The following is a 15,210-nucleotide window of genomic DNA, read 5'->3' on the forward strand; positions in this document are numbered from 1 at the left end:
GATCTACTAGAAACATTTTGGTAAAGTCACTTGGCATTTTATTTTTTCTTTACTTAAAAAAATCCCCCTCCCTTCATTTTTCGTAAACCTCCCTAAAGCACTTTGGATCAACTCGCTGACTTCCTGGGAAAACTATGTTGGTGACGAGCATATGAACATTGTGACGTGTATTATGTACTTCCCACTTTAGGCTTTTATAGTCTTTGAAAATACACTTTTCTCCCCCTACTAATTCTGATCCTACAGCATGCATGGGATAAAATATTGCTGCAGTTTAATCAATTTGAAGGTGAGTAATATTATCTGTGAACAAGATCTTACCATTCTGAACGTCCAATACGTGATGTTTATTTAATGTCCAACCGCCCATGTTGGAAGCATCTAATTCGTAGCCTTGCAATATGGCAGTCCTTTTCTCCCACAAAGTCAGGTCCAAACACGACTCATATTCATATCCAACCGACACTAGAATCAAAACAAATCACAGTTCATCTTCCCAACCACAGGCAGAAATGGAATTTATTTTATTATTTTGATAAAACTGCTTTTTTCACTGATGTGCTCTGAGACTGTATTTCCACTTATTTGTGAGAAGAGTCTATTTTTATATGAGAAGATTTGATCACATAAAAGGTGTTTTTCTAAAAAATGATCTCCAAATATTATTTCTGTACTGACTTAATAGAAAACTAGTATTTTTTCCCACTTTTCACAAGGGGTTCACAGCACAAAATGAAGTTCAGATCAGGCAAATGGGCGAATCATTAGATCCGATAACTCAGCCCTGAATGCTGATCAGATGATAACAACTAAAAATAACGTTTGCTATTTGAATAATTAGTGATGTTTAGTTTCCAAGAGTATTAAGTTATGGAAAATATTTATAATAAGTAAGGTTCAATATAGCAAAAAGATAGCCAGGTTATGACACCATATTCATATGTTATCAGGAACGAGCAATAAAACTAGCGGTAAATTAATACGAACAAATTACAAATGGAAAACTTCAGAGTTCACAATGAAACGTGGGTTTTAAAATTTAGAACAAAGTGAAGGGAGAAATGGCAATTATCTGACTGATTTGAACTAATTCCAGTCCAAATTATATATTAATTTCAGAATAAAATGTCCACTATATTTTCAGGTAACAGCTAATAGAACAAAACACATGTTTTCCTTTAGTTTTTGATGTTCTGAGCCTGAGCTTGGAGCTACACTATGCATACCTCAACAGGTCAAACTTTGATTGCATTGTCCAGTCATGCAGTGAAACAACTAGTTTGATGTTTTAAGAATATCATTCCGCTGAATTGACTATTTCTTCCAGTCAGAAGAGCTGGAATAATTTTTGGACACAAATGTTGTCTGATGTCAGGTTAAAATATCATTATGAGTTGAAACTACACTAGCTGTTAGATACTGAAAATATTAAAAAAAAAAGGATAAGGAAAGCTAACGAAATAAAATTATAAAGGAAAGAAAGAAACGAAAAAAGGAAGGGACACAATAAGAAAAAAACATGGAAAAAAGGATATGGCAGCCTGAAATCTCATTCAGAACATTCTTCTAAGATATAATTTCAGCCAGAAAAATGGATGCTTTCTCCTTTTCATCATATGGAGTATATTCCTCTTCCCCAAGGTAGATCTAAACAAACCAGTTTATCACTTTCCTAGGCAACCTTACTGTCTTCCTCTCTGCTTATCCATGGATTTTCACACGTTACAATGCATTTTATGTTAGTTCTGACTTCAAGACAATGTTTTCGGTTCAGAATATATATTTACAAGGGACTTACCAACAGCTTCAGATAGACCATAGACCTTTTGATTATAAGCATCTGTTTTATCCCATATAAAAGTATAGGCCAAGTTCGGTGAGGCAGGAAACCACTTTTGAAAGAGTCTTCCTACTACAGCTACCATCAGATGAACCTTCATTAAATTAAATGGGATAACGGACTGGGTCATGGTGATCTTAAGTACTGACTTATATCCGGCAGCTCTGGAACTCAGGTAGGAGAGTTTCAAATCTGTTCCTGGAATTGTGGTTTCTTCATGGAGTACCTAGGGTTGGAGAAAGCAAACGGTGATCATGTACGACTATTAGGTGAAATGCATTGAAAAGAACGGAGCCAAGCAACTAAAATAAGACACTAAAGAGTCTCTAATCATAAACACGCATTTGAGATGTTATCTTATTCAATAATTAAAAATAACTCCTCTGCCAGCCCAATTTTTCTTCTCCTAAAAGCTTCTTGTTATTTATTCTGAGTTAATCACAGCTCAGGTGCTACCCCTCATACAGGAAATACTGTGACTGTTCCAGCAGGCTGACATGCAATGACTCGTTAGTTTATGGTCACTGTGGATTCTCACTAACCCGTCTTTCACGCCTATGGCCCTGAAGAATTAGAGCAGACATTTGTAAGACGGTTAGCTCAGCACAGCGATGTGGTCCAGGCCAAAGATCTGGCCCACGCCAGCTGGCTCATTCAAGGATTAAACCTACTCCTAAAGGCAGGAATGATAGCAAAACAGACCAATTCATTTGGGTTAAATTGTAGCAAATTCCATATTCATGTTGCAAGGTAACAGCACATACTCATAATTAGTTAAACACTGCGCTTCAACTCACCACTGATTTTTGATATGATGATACATGAACTAATAGTTTCAAGTTGTGTAAATATTCCCCCAGAGAACAACTAATGTGTTGTTGAATGCACACAAAAGACACTCCATATATACTTTTTGAATTGAAACGAGTGTAAAAAGTTAACATAATTACCTGCATAAGAATCATCTCCTTTACAAATTTAAAAAATCAAAGTCTTAACCCCACAATGTATGCATCGCTGTGCCTTGGTCAACGAATGCCAACAAATTTATCCTGACATAGGCAAAATATATTATGCCAAAACATTATTTAAATGTTTTGAAAAATTTATGTTACATTGTGTATAAAATCTATCCAAACAATTTAGATTCTACTTACTAGTGATGCTATAAGTTTGTTTAATAATAATAGCTCTTCCTAGGCTTACGACATCTACTGTAAAGTGCAAGACTATCTATGTTTAAGAACCTACGCCAGGAACTCACCACTTTCTCTGCTAAGAATTAAATAGCATTCTCAAAGGCTGCCTCAGACTGCTCTATGAATATTCATTATTCAGACTTAAAGGACTGCTTTTTCGCTTAGAAAAATCTTAGAATAGCGATTCAGTGTTCAGTAGTGTTCTCCTTCCAGTTCCTCTCACGTGAAACGGTTAGGAATGATGTATATCTGTCATACAAATTTTTTTTTAAAATTTATTTATTTTTGGCTGTGTTGGGTCTTCGTTGCTGCACGCAGGCTTTCTCTAGTTGCGGCGAGCGGGGGTTGCTCTTCGTTGCAGTGTGCGGGCTTCTCATTGAGGTGGCTTCTCTTGTTGCGGAGCACGGGCTGTAGGCACACGGGCTTCAGTAGTTGTGTCACGTGGGCTCAGTAGTTGTGGCTCACAGGCTCAGTAGTTGTGGTTCGTGGGCTCTAGAGCACAGGCTCAGTAGTTGTGGCTTGCGGGCTCTAGAGCGCAGGCTCAGTAGTTGTGGCGCACAGGCTTAGTTGCTCCGCGGCATGTGGGGTCTTCCCGGACCAAGGCTCGAACCCGTGTCCCCTGCATTGGCAGGTGGACTCCCAACCACTGCACCACCAGGGAAGCCCTGTCATACAAATTTTAATAACTTAAGTAGAACCCATGCTACTGAGGGTATAGCTGTCACTTTCGATATAAACAATCACGCAGTTGGAAGTAGAACAAAAGAAGGGGCTAAACAAACTTCCATTCGGCCTGTGAGTCAGTGTTGGCAGGAAGCGGGATGTGATGCAATCTAGCAGATGAAGAAGGCATTGCTATGCTGTAATAGACACCAATTTATTACAGTTGGCATTTTCCTTACCAGCCATGCTGACTGAATTCAGACACAGACTGTCTTAAGCAAAATAGTTTATGAAGATACAGAAACTTTCTAGAGCTCTATTAGACTTAGGGAAACCCTTACGTTTAAGATTGACAGTACTTTTGTAGGACTGTAGGGTACAGGGTGAATCATCTGAACAGAACTCACTGTTCTATATCATTGGGGTGAAATACCAGTGGGTAGTTTGAAAAATAGATTTTGTGACTCTTGAATGGCCCTGAAAATATAAGTGATTGAAACCTCAGGCATATAATTTATTTCCTCTTAATTTATTTCCAAAATAATTTCCCATAAATTTGATAGGTTTTCCATAGGTAAGGCAGTCTTTCATGAATATATATTTCTGTGGTCTTCTAGGAGTTACTCCTGTATTTCAAAATATCGTGTTATTCCTAATTTTAATAACTGATTACTGTCTTTGTCATCATTAGCCTATTTCCCTGGAACAAATATCTGTAATTTAGTTCATTAAAACGTGTTTCTCCTAGGTAATTTAATTTGGCCATATTTTTTGCATTAGTGGGAAAAGTAAATCCAGCCCGAGCGGAAAAACCAACCATTAAGCCGATTTTTGCCAGCTGCCTGATCTGTAAGCTCCATCCTTGACTTGGTTAAACACGCGGAAACCACGTCCTCCCAGCTCTACCTCCAAATCTGTCTAATCCATTCCCTCTTCTTCATTTCCACAACCAGTATGATTGGTGGGCCCTCTGCCTCAGGGTGCTGGGTCTGTATGGAAGTACAGTGAATATTATTCTGTTCACTGATCTGTCTCCTTCTATTATTTTATGCATTTTGTCACTTGAGTTAGCATTAGAGAAATGCTGAAAAATCTACATTGGCCCCCTGGTTCCATGTCATCTAAAGAATTCAAGGTATCCATTGTATGGTATTTCTGGGCCATTCATTATCTGGCCCGTCTTTCCCCATAAGTGTCCTACACCTTTAAATTGCTCACCAGTTTTTATACAACAGCATTTGTTTTTACCACCATGCTATTGCTCACACATTTTCTTCTATCTGGAATATCCTTTCCCCCCTTTGAAGGCCAGCCTCTTCAGTGATGTTTTCCTTGGCTTCCTTAGGAACTGACCTCTCTTTTGAACTTCCATAGTTCTTCATTCAAATCTTTATCACATGTAGAATGGCTTACAATAATCATTAAGCAGTAAAATATTGAGAGTAATGACCATGTACAGTAGCACTTGGTACAGTGTCAGTTAGGAGGTCAGGTACAGGCACTAAAACCTTTTTCCAATGAACGAATAAATGAGCAAAGGCATTATTAGCTGTCGAGCTTAAGCTGTTTTCCCATTTGGCTACAATTAATACAAGATACAGATATAGCTTGAGGAAAAAGTATTTTTAATAGATCTTTAAGGAATAACTAGATATCTTACTATAGAAATACCTATCCTTGTACATACACACACCACATTCTATATGTCATTCTATAGAATTATTTAGGATAGCACTGGAATTCTGTAATCCTGTAAAAACATTCTTTGGAAACCCCATGATCTGAAAATGGTTTATATAAAAGCAATGCCTGCTAGAATATCCTACCTGTGTCTCAGGAATAATGGGACTGTCTTCAGGAGAAGATCTAAAAAAGGTGGATAAAGGTGATGACACAATGATAGGATTCGGCCTCACGAAGCCACTTAGATCACAGCTGGGAATGTCATTCTCCTCTTTCTTCATGACTAGGGTATCCATCACATAAAAGACATTCCATGGAATCCACACAGTATGATACTGAGTGAGGAACGGGGATCGTTCAAATACCAAAGTTAGAGAAGCCCCGCCATTCGCCACCAAGTCAAACCTAAGAAAAAACAAGACATGCTTAGTGAATTATCTGGGTCTCATGCAACTCCAGTCACTCACCTCCCCAGATCAATATGCTTTATAAAGAAAAACTTCTTCTCCCAACGTTTATATGAAATAGTTTCAAATCTACAGGAATATTAAAAGAATTATACAATGACCATCCATATGCCCTTAACTTAGATTTACTAATTTATTAACATTTTTCCAAATTTGCTTTATCTATCTACCTATCTACTCCTTTTCCAGAACCATCTGAGCGTAAGTTGTAGATATTACAAAATCTCACTTTCAAATATTTCAACATGAATCTTCTAAGACGAAGAACATTCTCCTATAAAACCACAACACTATTATTATGCCTTAGGAAATGAAATCAACTTTTAAAGACCTATCTGAGTATATAACTTTAAATTTCTGCCACCATGTGCTGTCACAGATTTCTGGAGTCTAAAAGTTGTTGCATTTCCATATTAGAAGGGACAATAAAACATGCTGGGTGATACAAGCATGCCTAGTTTTTATTATTATTTTTTTTTGCGGTACGCGGGCCTCTCACTGTTGTGGCCTCTCCCGTTGTGGAGCACAGGCTCCAGACGCGCAGGTTCAGAGGCCGTGGCTCACAGGCCTAGCCGCTCCGCGGCATGTGGGATCTTCCCGGACCGGGGCACGAACCCATGTCCTCTGCATCGGGAGGCGGACTCTCAACCACTGCGCCACCAGGGAAGCCCAAGCATGCCTAGTTTTTATACTTAAAATACTTCAAACAGAGACAGGGTGTTGGGATTAACTTACATTCCATCCTGGCGGGTAATAGTATATCCATATTCTGGGTAATGGAAAAATGAGACATTCACTCCAATAAGTGGCGTTCCATCAGCAGTTAGTACTTGGCCTCTGATGACGGATGCAAGGCTGTGGGAAAAGTAGAAGAACTAGAATGAACATTTGTCTTTTCAGGCCAACATTATCATGATGTAGAGATAATTCAATCTAAGGTTAAAATAACACTACTGCATGCACTTGTATTCACAGAAACCAGACCTGAAATACTCCCAAGACAATGTTCCTTCTAATTCATTGTAATCCACATTCTCAAAATGTCTGGTGTTTACCAGGGGTTTTAATTCATTGCAATCTGGATTTTGGAAAGTTATCAAGACCAATAATTTAGAGATGAAGTTTTAAAATTATAAGCTGCAGTTTTTTCATGTCATATACCTGGTGCTTGCATGAAGGAAAGTATACTTTCCAATTAATTCCAAGGCAATTGGGAAATCTACAGGGACCAAAAAGTACAAGATTTAAGCAGGCAATAAGGAACATTTGTGAAACAACTTTTAATCAACTGCTGGGTCTAACTGCATTAATGCTATTAAACCGCTGCAGAACCAGGAGTTCTGGTGTAAATCATCTTCTTTTGCTCAGTGAGACACAAGACACCTGCTTTCCCTTACTGGTTTATTTTCAGGTCATTACTGCTCTGCAAAGCACCAGTCCAACAGCTTATGCAATCTTACTGCCATGCCGTTAGCAGTTCCATTACATTATTTCATAATTTGTATTATTTAGTGAGCTCAGCTTAAAAAAAAGTGCACTTCTGTTTTGCCTTTTGGAGTCTTTTCATTGCTTCTTTTGAAACATTTCCAACTGTGCTAACAAAAATCAACTAGTTAAATGAAGATTTATTGACTCCTTAATGGGATGTCCTGTTATGTTTCAGGTACTGAAATTGACAAAGTATGGGAACTATGTCAAAAATGCTTGAAATGCGAAGTTTGGTGAAGGATGTGCCAAACGAGGAGAAACTGCCTTTTAAAGAAAGCACTTTCCTCAAATTCACAGTCATCAGCATTTCATATAAAGGGCTTCTCACTGATGATAATATCACTACAAGTCTATGTAAGGAAAAGCTGCATTAACCTCTTATTGAAAGGACTGTCTCCGGGTATGACATGGGTGCTATCAGATCCTATGAGAAAACTGATTCGGTCATAGAAGGGTTTGGCAGCTTGCTGAGATGGTGATTGTAAGCTTTGGCTAATGATATCCTGGGGATCAGGTAATCCGCGACAGTAGGGCTGATTTTGGCAGGAACTCTGTAAACAGCAGTCAGGATCCATGCAGTCAATGAGTCCATCTGTAGACAGAAACGGAAACCAGTAAGAGAACTCCTCTTTTTCTGCCGTGATGTAGAGCAGGTTTTGTTTGTTGACTGGCTTTTTCCACATCAAAAGATTCGCTCCCCCTATCTGATAGTCATTTCTAGGAGGCATACTTTTTGAAACCAAATGAAATACAATACCTGCAGTTGCTTTCATAGACAGTAAATGTTTGGATTGAAGATGGCTGAAAAAAAATCATATAATGTTGATTCTGAGTAAAAAATAAAAAATGACTGTTTAGAACAATCCATCACATGCAGACCCCGTTTTATTGCTCTTCACAGATATTGAGTTTTTTACACATCGGAGGTTTGTGGCAACCGTGTGGAGCAAGTCTATCGGTGCCATTTTCCCAACAGCATTTGCTCACTTCGTGTCTCTGTTACATTTTTGTATTTCTCGCGATACTCCACTTTTGCATTATTATTATATTTGTGATGGTCACCTGTGATCACTGAGCTCTGATGTTACTATTGTAACTGTTTTGAGGTGCCATGAGCTGTGCCCATACACAACGGTGGACTTAATTGGTAAATACTGTGTGTGTTCAGACTGCTCCAGTAACCGGCTGTTCCCCCATTTACAATTTGGGAAAAGGTCAGAATATGAAAGTCCGTGAAATACATATACAGAGTAACATATAATGAATGAGATTAGCCAACCACCTTTCAAGGAAATCATTTTCCCAGGGATGGTAAAGTGTGTTTCGTATAAAATTAAGGCATTGCTCGTATTTTAAACAGGAACCTGAGCTCTTAATACACATCCTTTAAAATGCAGATGTTAATAAAAATGTGGCTAATGTAAATAAGCCATAATATTGGAAATGATAAGAAACCTATCACTAAAAATGGACCTACACTGTTGGTGACATAACAAGAGTAATGGGTAGAATCTTCCAGAGCATTCTCCAGGAATATCAGAAGGAAACTACATTCAATGGCCCATGTAAGAATTTTGTTTGAAACATTTAAACCATCCCATTAGCAGATAAGAGTCAGGTTATGATGGTTGATGACATTATCCTTTAAGGTCATTTTTCAGTGACCAGTTGATACATGAAGTTTGATCTGCTTGGCAATTTCATTTCTCAATGTAGATTAATAAAAACATTAGTTTCAGAAGACTTTAATTACCTTTGGGAGAAGAGACAAAAAATCATTATAAAATCTTCACACCTAAGTTTTAGGTCTTGGTGTGACCCTATTATGGCAAACTCAGCTGAAAATATCTAGCTGGCCTATATATTTTATTTACACAAGTGTTTTGAAATAACTTTTATTTTTAGAAAAACCACACTAGTCATTTTTTTCTTTTTGCTTTAGGCTACTCTTATTAATAGAACATAAGCTTGCCCATTCATTATCTGACAGCAAACTGAGACAAAAGAAAACAGACTAAATTGAATTATATTGCCCAGTCTAGAATTAGGTCAACAACACAGATAAGGTAAGAAAAAGGAGATGAGGAGCCTGGCTCCCACCTGAAGAACGTTGTCAACACTTGTGGTTTCTCCTAAGACTCATTTCCCCTTCTTTGTGCAACAGCTCTGAACTTTCATTTGGGTACCCAGTTCTCCCGAACTCTCAAGTCTATGTGCATATTTCCCTTTGTGCTTGGTTCAGAAATGTACATGTGACCTAACTTGTCAAGCCAGATTGAATTTCAGGAACTATCTAAAAAGCAATCCTGCCCCATCAGCTCCCATCCCCCCAGGCTTGGAGCTGTAAGGCTGTGAGGCCAGGGTTGCTGCATCCCTCTTGCTGCCACTACAGCAGAACCTGTCTGGGAACGGAGTCATCCCAGAAGAGGCAAAGTCAAGAGCTGAAGGCCTAAGACAACAGGTCATAGTGACACCTTTGGGGCTTTTGCAATAAGCTGACCCTGACCTCCTGAGCTTTTCAGTTCTAGAAGCCAAAGCATTGCCTTCTTCCTTAAGCCTGTTTGGGTTGTGGCCTTTCTGTCACTTGAAACTGAAAGAGATGCAGTTTATCCAGAGACATTAACTAAAAATCTCACTATTTCCCTTATAGTTGAAAAAAAAAGGCTTAATACGTAAATATTGGAATTAAATGTATGGTGTTGGACTCTTTTTACGTTACTATTTTAACTTTTTGACACCATAATTTGACAAGAAAATGTATGAGTCAGAATTTCTGATAAGTAGATCTTATTACATAGTTTTTTTATTATAGCTACATTTTCATGTAGATGTCTCTTATATTTCTAAAAAATGGGTTAATTACTTGAAACTGTATATTTATTCTTTGACAAAAATTTAAAATCATGTTTAAGAAAGTCAAATGAAACTGAGCTTTGAAATTTCATAGAAATTTATCAAAATATTGCTTTCTTAGCCAAAAGGCCACAAAGATGAAAAATGTCTAAATATTCTTCAATATTTCTAGTGGAAGAAAGATGAAACTATGATAGAGGCTCATTTTTCAAGAGGATATGTTATAATAATGCAATATATTGCATTTTTCTCCATCTGTCTCAAAGAAATAGAAGCATAGTTATGAAGATTCAGATTTTTAAAATCGTAAATGGTTGACCTATTGCCCCTAAATCATTTTTAGCTTCAAAAAACAATTTAAAAAACCCCATTCAGTAACAATTCATGATCATATGTTGAGACTTCATGAGGAATCTTTAATCTGTTTTATGATGTATCTAAGAGCTCTGACTCCATGGATTTAGAATGGGGTGTGCATATGCTCGGGAGAGTAATTCCACACAAATATTTTATATTCTTACAGGTTTTTCCCTTACGTTCGTTTTTTAACATAAGTAGAAACTACTTAATAGTGAAAATACTTCCAAACATTATATTTTATCTCCATTAATCTGGTAAATTAAGGGTTAAATTCCCCCCCCCCCCACTTTGTCCCCCATAATATCCCCACAGTGTCTTCCTTTAGGCACTATATGGTACAGCTGGCCAAAGAGGAATGCTCAAATTTCATCATTCATCTTTGTTAGTTTACAAAAAGCAAACATGCATCTGGCATGTAGTCTGCAGGTCATAAAACTGCCTGAGATTGACACCTTCTGAATTAATCAGTTGGGAATGCATTTTTACAAGCCTCTCTGCTAACATCAATCAGAGAAAGAATCTCATTTTCAACAGCCGAGTTGCAGGGACACACGGTTTGTTATTTTTCTGCAGAGTTTATCAGTGACTTGCCTAAGCAAGTGACAGATGGTTATGAATCTGGCTTCCTATAACTCGAGAAAACACTTTTCATTCTTTGTCTATACTCACGTGGCTAGGGCTATCTAGTAAAACTAAGCTGATTACCCACTTGCCCAAATGTATACGGTAGTAAAAGTGACTTCGTGGAAGAGCTTCTCAAAATCATCAACGTTTCATTTTAGTCTCAGGAATATTAGGTCGGCTTAAATTGAGATTGGTGTGGAAGCCTTAGCTAATAGAATTAACCGTAAAAAAATCTAAAGAAAATCAGAACTGTTCAAAACCCACTGAATAACAACTCCAATGATCAGTTAAGAGCCCCTCTTTCTCCTGGTTAGGCTTTGCAATGTAAGTGGTACTTTGATATAGACAATGAGTATGCTTCCTTCCACTTAATCCTCAATGTTATTTTTCTGTTATCACTTCAAAACATGTTCTCATCTTTCTTAACCCTTTCATTGGTTTGTAACAGTGGCTGGCAAACTTATTTCATAAAGGGCCAGATAAAAAATATTTCAGACTTTGTGGACCATATAGTCCCTGCTACAAGTATCTAACTCTGCCTTCAGAGCTCTAAAGCAGCCAGAGACAATATGTAAATGAGTGGGTGTGACTGTCTCAATAAAACTTTATTTACAAAAACAAGCTTTGGCCCAGGGGTAATAGTTTGCCAACCTCTAGTCTTGCTTTAAAGTTTCTACCCTGCCCTATTTCCTTATAGTCTTTAAATCATTCTTGATTTTTTTTCTGGCAAATTTAATGCCTATTTTGCTAGATAATTAAAATGTCTGACTCCATCTTTTCCTAGTTTACCCTCTATGCTGGCTTTGATCTGCTTCTGTCTTTTAAGCAGCTATGGATATTTTAACTTGTTTTTTAAAACCCTGACATACTGACTGGATAAAAAGTCATGAATTTCCTTTGAATGAATTTTCATCTTTACTCGAAAGATAATTAATTAATGCCCACTGCCCTTCCCCACAGTATTTGGAAGCCCCTCCCCCGCCTTCAACTTGGAGGTAGAGGTAGAAATTCTCATGCAGTATTTTATCTGTGGATTTTAGAATTTTCAAAGTGTACGGGTATACCTTTTGTTGCTCTTTTAAGTCACCATTCTGTACCATGCATGAAATTCACTTATTACTGAATTGGGATCATGTTTGGTTTTCTATATCTTCTTGGTTTGTCTACAGCAGAGCTTTCTTGGTGGCTTTATTCTCTCTATGTTCACAACATTTCAAGGCTAATGATTCCAGGCTGATCATTCTCCTGAACTCCAAATCCACAACCGGTCTTCTAGATATTTCCACTTGGATATTACACAGGCATCGAACACTTAACACACGTCTAAAGCACAGCAAATATGATCTTCTCTGAACACTCGCTTCCTCTGCATTTCCTATTTCAAGGAATGGTTCCACCATCCACTCACCCAGTTTCTCAAAGCAGAAACCTGAATGTCAACCTTGATTCCTCTTCTCCCTTTTTCTCTGCACCTAATCAATGACCAGATCCTCCTTTTCTCCACCCCAAACATCTCTTGAATCAGTCTATTTCTTTCCATTTCACTGAAACAACCATTTAGACCACATGGTCACTTCCTGACAAGATCTCAACAAGGGGTTGGTTTCCCAGGAGCCAGTCTTGTCCTAGCTATTCATTCTCAACACTTAAACCTGAGTAATCTTGGTAGAAATCAAATGTGGTTATTTCACTTCTCTAGCTAAAATACTTCCTTTAATTGGTCCCTGCTGCTTTCTGAGTAGTTAGAACTCCTTAACCTGGCTTACAACACCTTTGTGATTATTATTTCCTCCGCCGGGAGACTTCTCACCTGCTCTCTTATCCCCCTCCCCAATTCCTTTAGCAATCAGCTCAGACAATAGTCTCACGAAGTTCCTTGAGGGATAATCTAGTTCACTGTTGTAGCACCAGAATTTAGGACACATACCTCTTGGTACCAAGTACGCATACAATAATTTTGCTGAATGAAGTGAAGAATCAATTCAGTTCCTAGAGCTTATGAGATCTAAACAGGTCAAAATGATGTCTTAAAAGCACAGCAGAGACACGTGCTGATTTTCTTTCATCACCTTTTCCCTGCCCTCAGACACTAGGCTAATCCTTGAATTCCTGTTTCTATTTTTACTCTAATAGGTATCTTTACATGTTCTTGATGAACTGGACCTTAAGCAATCCATACAATTACAGAAAGTATTAGAAGAAATTATACGAAATACTACACATAAGTACAACTTATGTATGTACTTATAAAGACAAACAACCCAGAATTCATGAAGGAAAAGTTAAACCTTATAAACATTTACCTTGTAAAAGTTTATCATTTGAAAATTTCCGCATGATGAAGGACACCATAAACAAAGTTAAAAGGTAACGAAAACGTGGGGTAAAATATCTGTGACACACCTCATAGAGAGCTGATAAGAAGAATATACAAAGAACCCCTAAAAATTAAAAGAAAAGCCAAGTAGCTCAATAGAAAAAAATGGTCAAGAAAAATAAATAAGCGATTAGCAAAAGAAGAAATGCAAACAATCAAGGAACATATATAAAGATCATCAATCTAACTAGTAATTGGGGAAATGCAAATTAAACAATAAAAATGGAGTCATTCCCACCCAGCAGACAAAATTCGTATTTTTCATTTTGTTGGACAATTTTGCTTATGTACAATGATCATGTACAGATCATGAACATGGGGAAGATAAGCGCTATCCCACCGATGAAGTGCACAATGGTGAGACTCACTTGCAAGGCAACTGGCAGTAGCTACCAGAATTACAAATTAAAATACCCCGTGACCCAGCAACTTCATTTCTAAAAATCTGTCCCAAAGAAATATTTGTACATTCACAGGTTTATATGCAGATATACACACACAGATTCACTACAGATCTGTCTTTATACTAAGAGCAAAAACAAAGAGAAACAACTAAATAATTATTAATTAGTAGTGGTAAAATTCATTAGGACAACCGTGTTTCTGTTATAAAGTAGGAGATAGGCCTATATGTACTGACATGAAAAACATCTCTAAGTTACCCTCTTTGGCAGAATCAAATTTAGAACAGTACCTATCCCGTTTACGTTTAAAAACATAAATGTGCATCTAAATTCACTGAAGGAGGCGTAGAAACACGCACTCTTTAAGTTGTTGACAGTGGTCACTCTTGACAATAAGAATGTAGCACTTGTGTATGGTTACTAGTAATAACCCTCCCCAGGAATGCAGACGTTCTTAACATGGAGAAAGGGGACACTTTCTAAAGAGGTTCTGTGCGATGCCCTTTGTTACATTGTGAACCTTGCGGTGGCAGCAAATGGTAACGGGTGTAAAATACAGGGGAGACTTTTAGTTCCAGCCTGTGTGGCTCTGATTTTCCTCTCCTTCTAAAACTCATTCAAAAAACAGTGATCAAACCCCATGTTCCTTGTGTACTACCAGGAGGCTACTGGGGTCCTTTACTTCTGAGAGCACAAGCTGGACTTTTCTTTCCTAGAAGAGGATTCCCAGGGCTCTAAAACTTCTGTGGATAGTAAAAGGGTTCAGAGTAACCTGAATCTCTCCCTATAGTAGGATCTCATAGGGTCTTTCAAATGAATAGTAATTCCCCCTGCCCCAAATCATCCGCCAGGTTAACGTATTTTAAGGCTCTGAGACTGAGTGCCATTCTATATTCTGATATCTGGATTCTTTTTAAGAAGTACTTAGGAACTCTTGTAATTTCCTCCCTTCCCTCCCTCCCACCCTCCCTCTTTCTTCTTTTTTTAAACCATTTTTCCCCCCTCTTCCTATTTCTGTTACTATTTTATTTAACTTTTATTTTTCAATATGTTTTTTGGAGAACACAATTGTCTCATCCTCCTGCTAGGACTTCTTAAAAATCTATTTTCAAATATTTCCCTATTTTCATTTGGTAAATCTCCAAACTTAGACCAGCTCTGTCCATTCATCACACTCATTCTGAGGCTTACATTAAAATTTCATTCATTGTTTCCCTCCTCATTTTCACTGCTAGCACACTCCTGCTTTCTC

At 37.7% G+C, this 15,210-nt stretch overlaps 1 protein-coding gene across 1 annotated transcript in view; it reads right to left on the reverse strand.

Moving 5' to 3' along the window:
• The window catches only part of TENM3 (teneurin transmembrane protein 3), a 318,373-nt gene that overhangs the window by 59,222 nt on the left and 243,941 nt on the right, over window positions 1-15,210 (reverse strand). The window contains exons 13-17 of the mRNA XM_089903558.1: window positions 7,716-7,932; window positions 6,588-6,707; window positions 5,529-5,790; window positions 1,799-2,066; window positions 322-465 (exon numbers count right to left, since the gene is read on the reverse strand). Coding sequence (XP_089759684.1) covers window positions 322-465; window positions 1,799-2,066; window positions 5,529-5,790; window positions 6,588-6,707; window positions 7,716-7,932 — 1,011 coding nt within the window. The remainder of the gene's footprint in view (window positions 1-321; window positions 466-1,798; window positions 2,067-5,528; window positions 5,791-6,587; window positions 6,708-7,715; window positions 7,933-15,210) is intronic.

The sequence above is a fragment of the Delphinapterus leucas genome, chromosome 21, assembly GCF_059928025.1.
Source record: "Delphinapterus leucas isolate spDelLeu-1000000601 "Yukka" chromosome 21, BTC_Dleu_Yukka2, whole genome shotgun sequence".
Taxonomy (NCBI): Eukaryota; Metazoa; Chordata; class Mammalia; order Artiodactyla; family Monodontidae; genus Delphinapterus; species Delphinapterus leucas.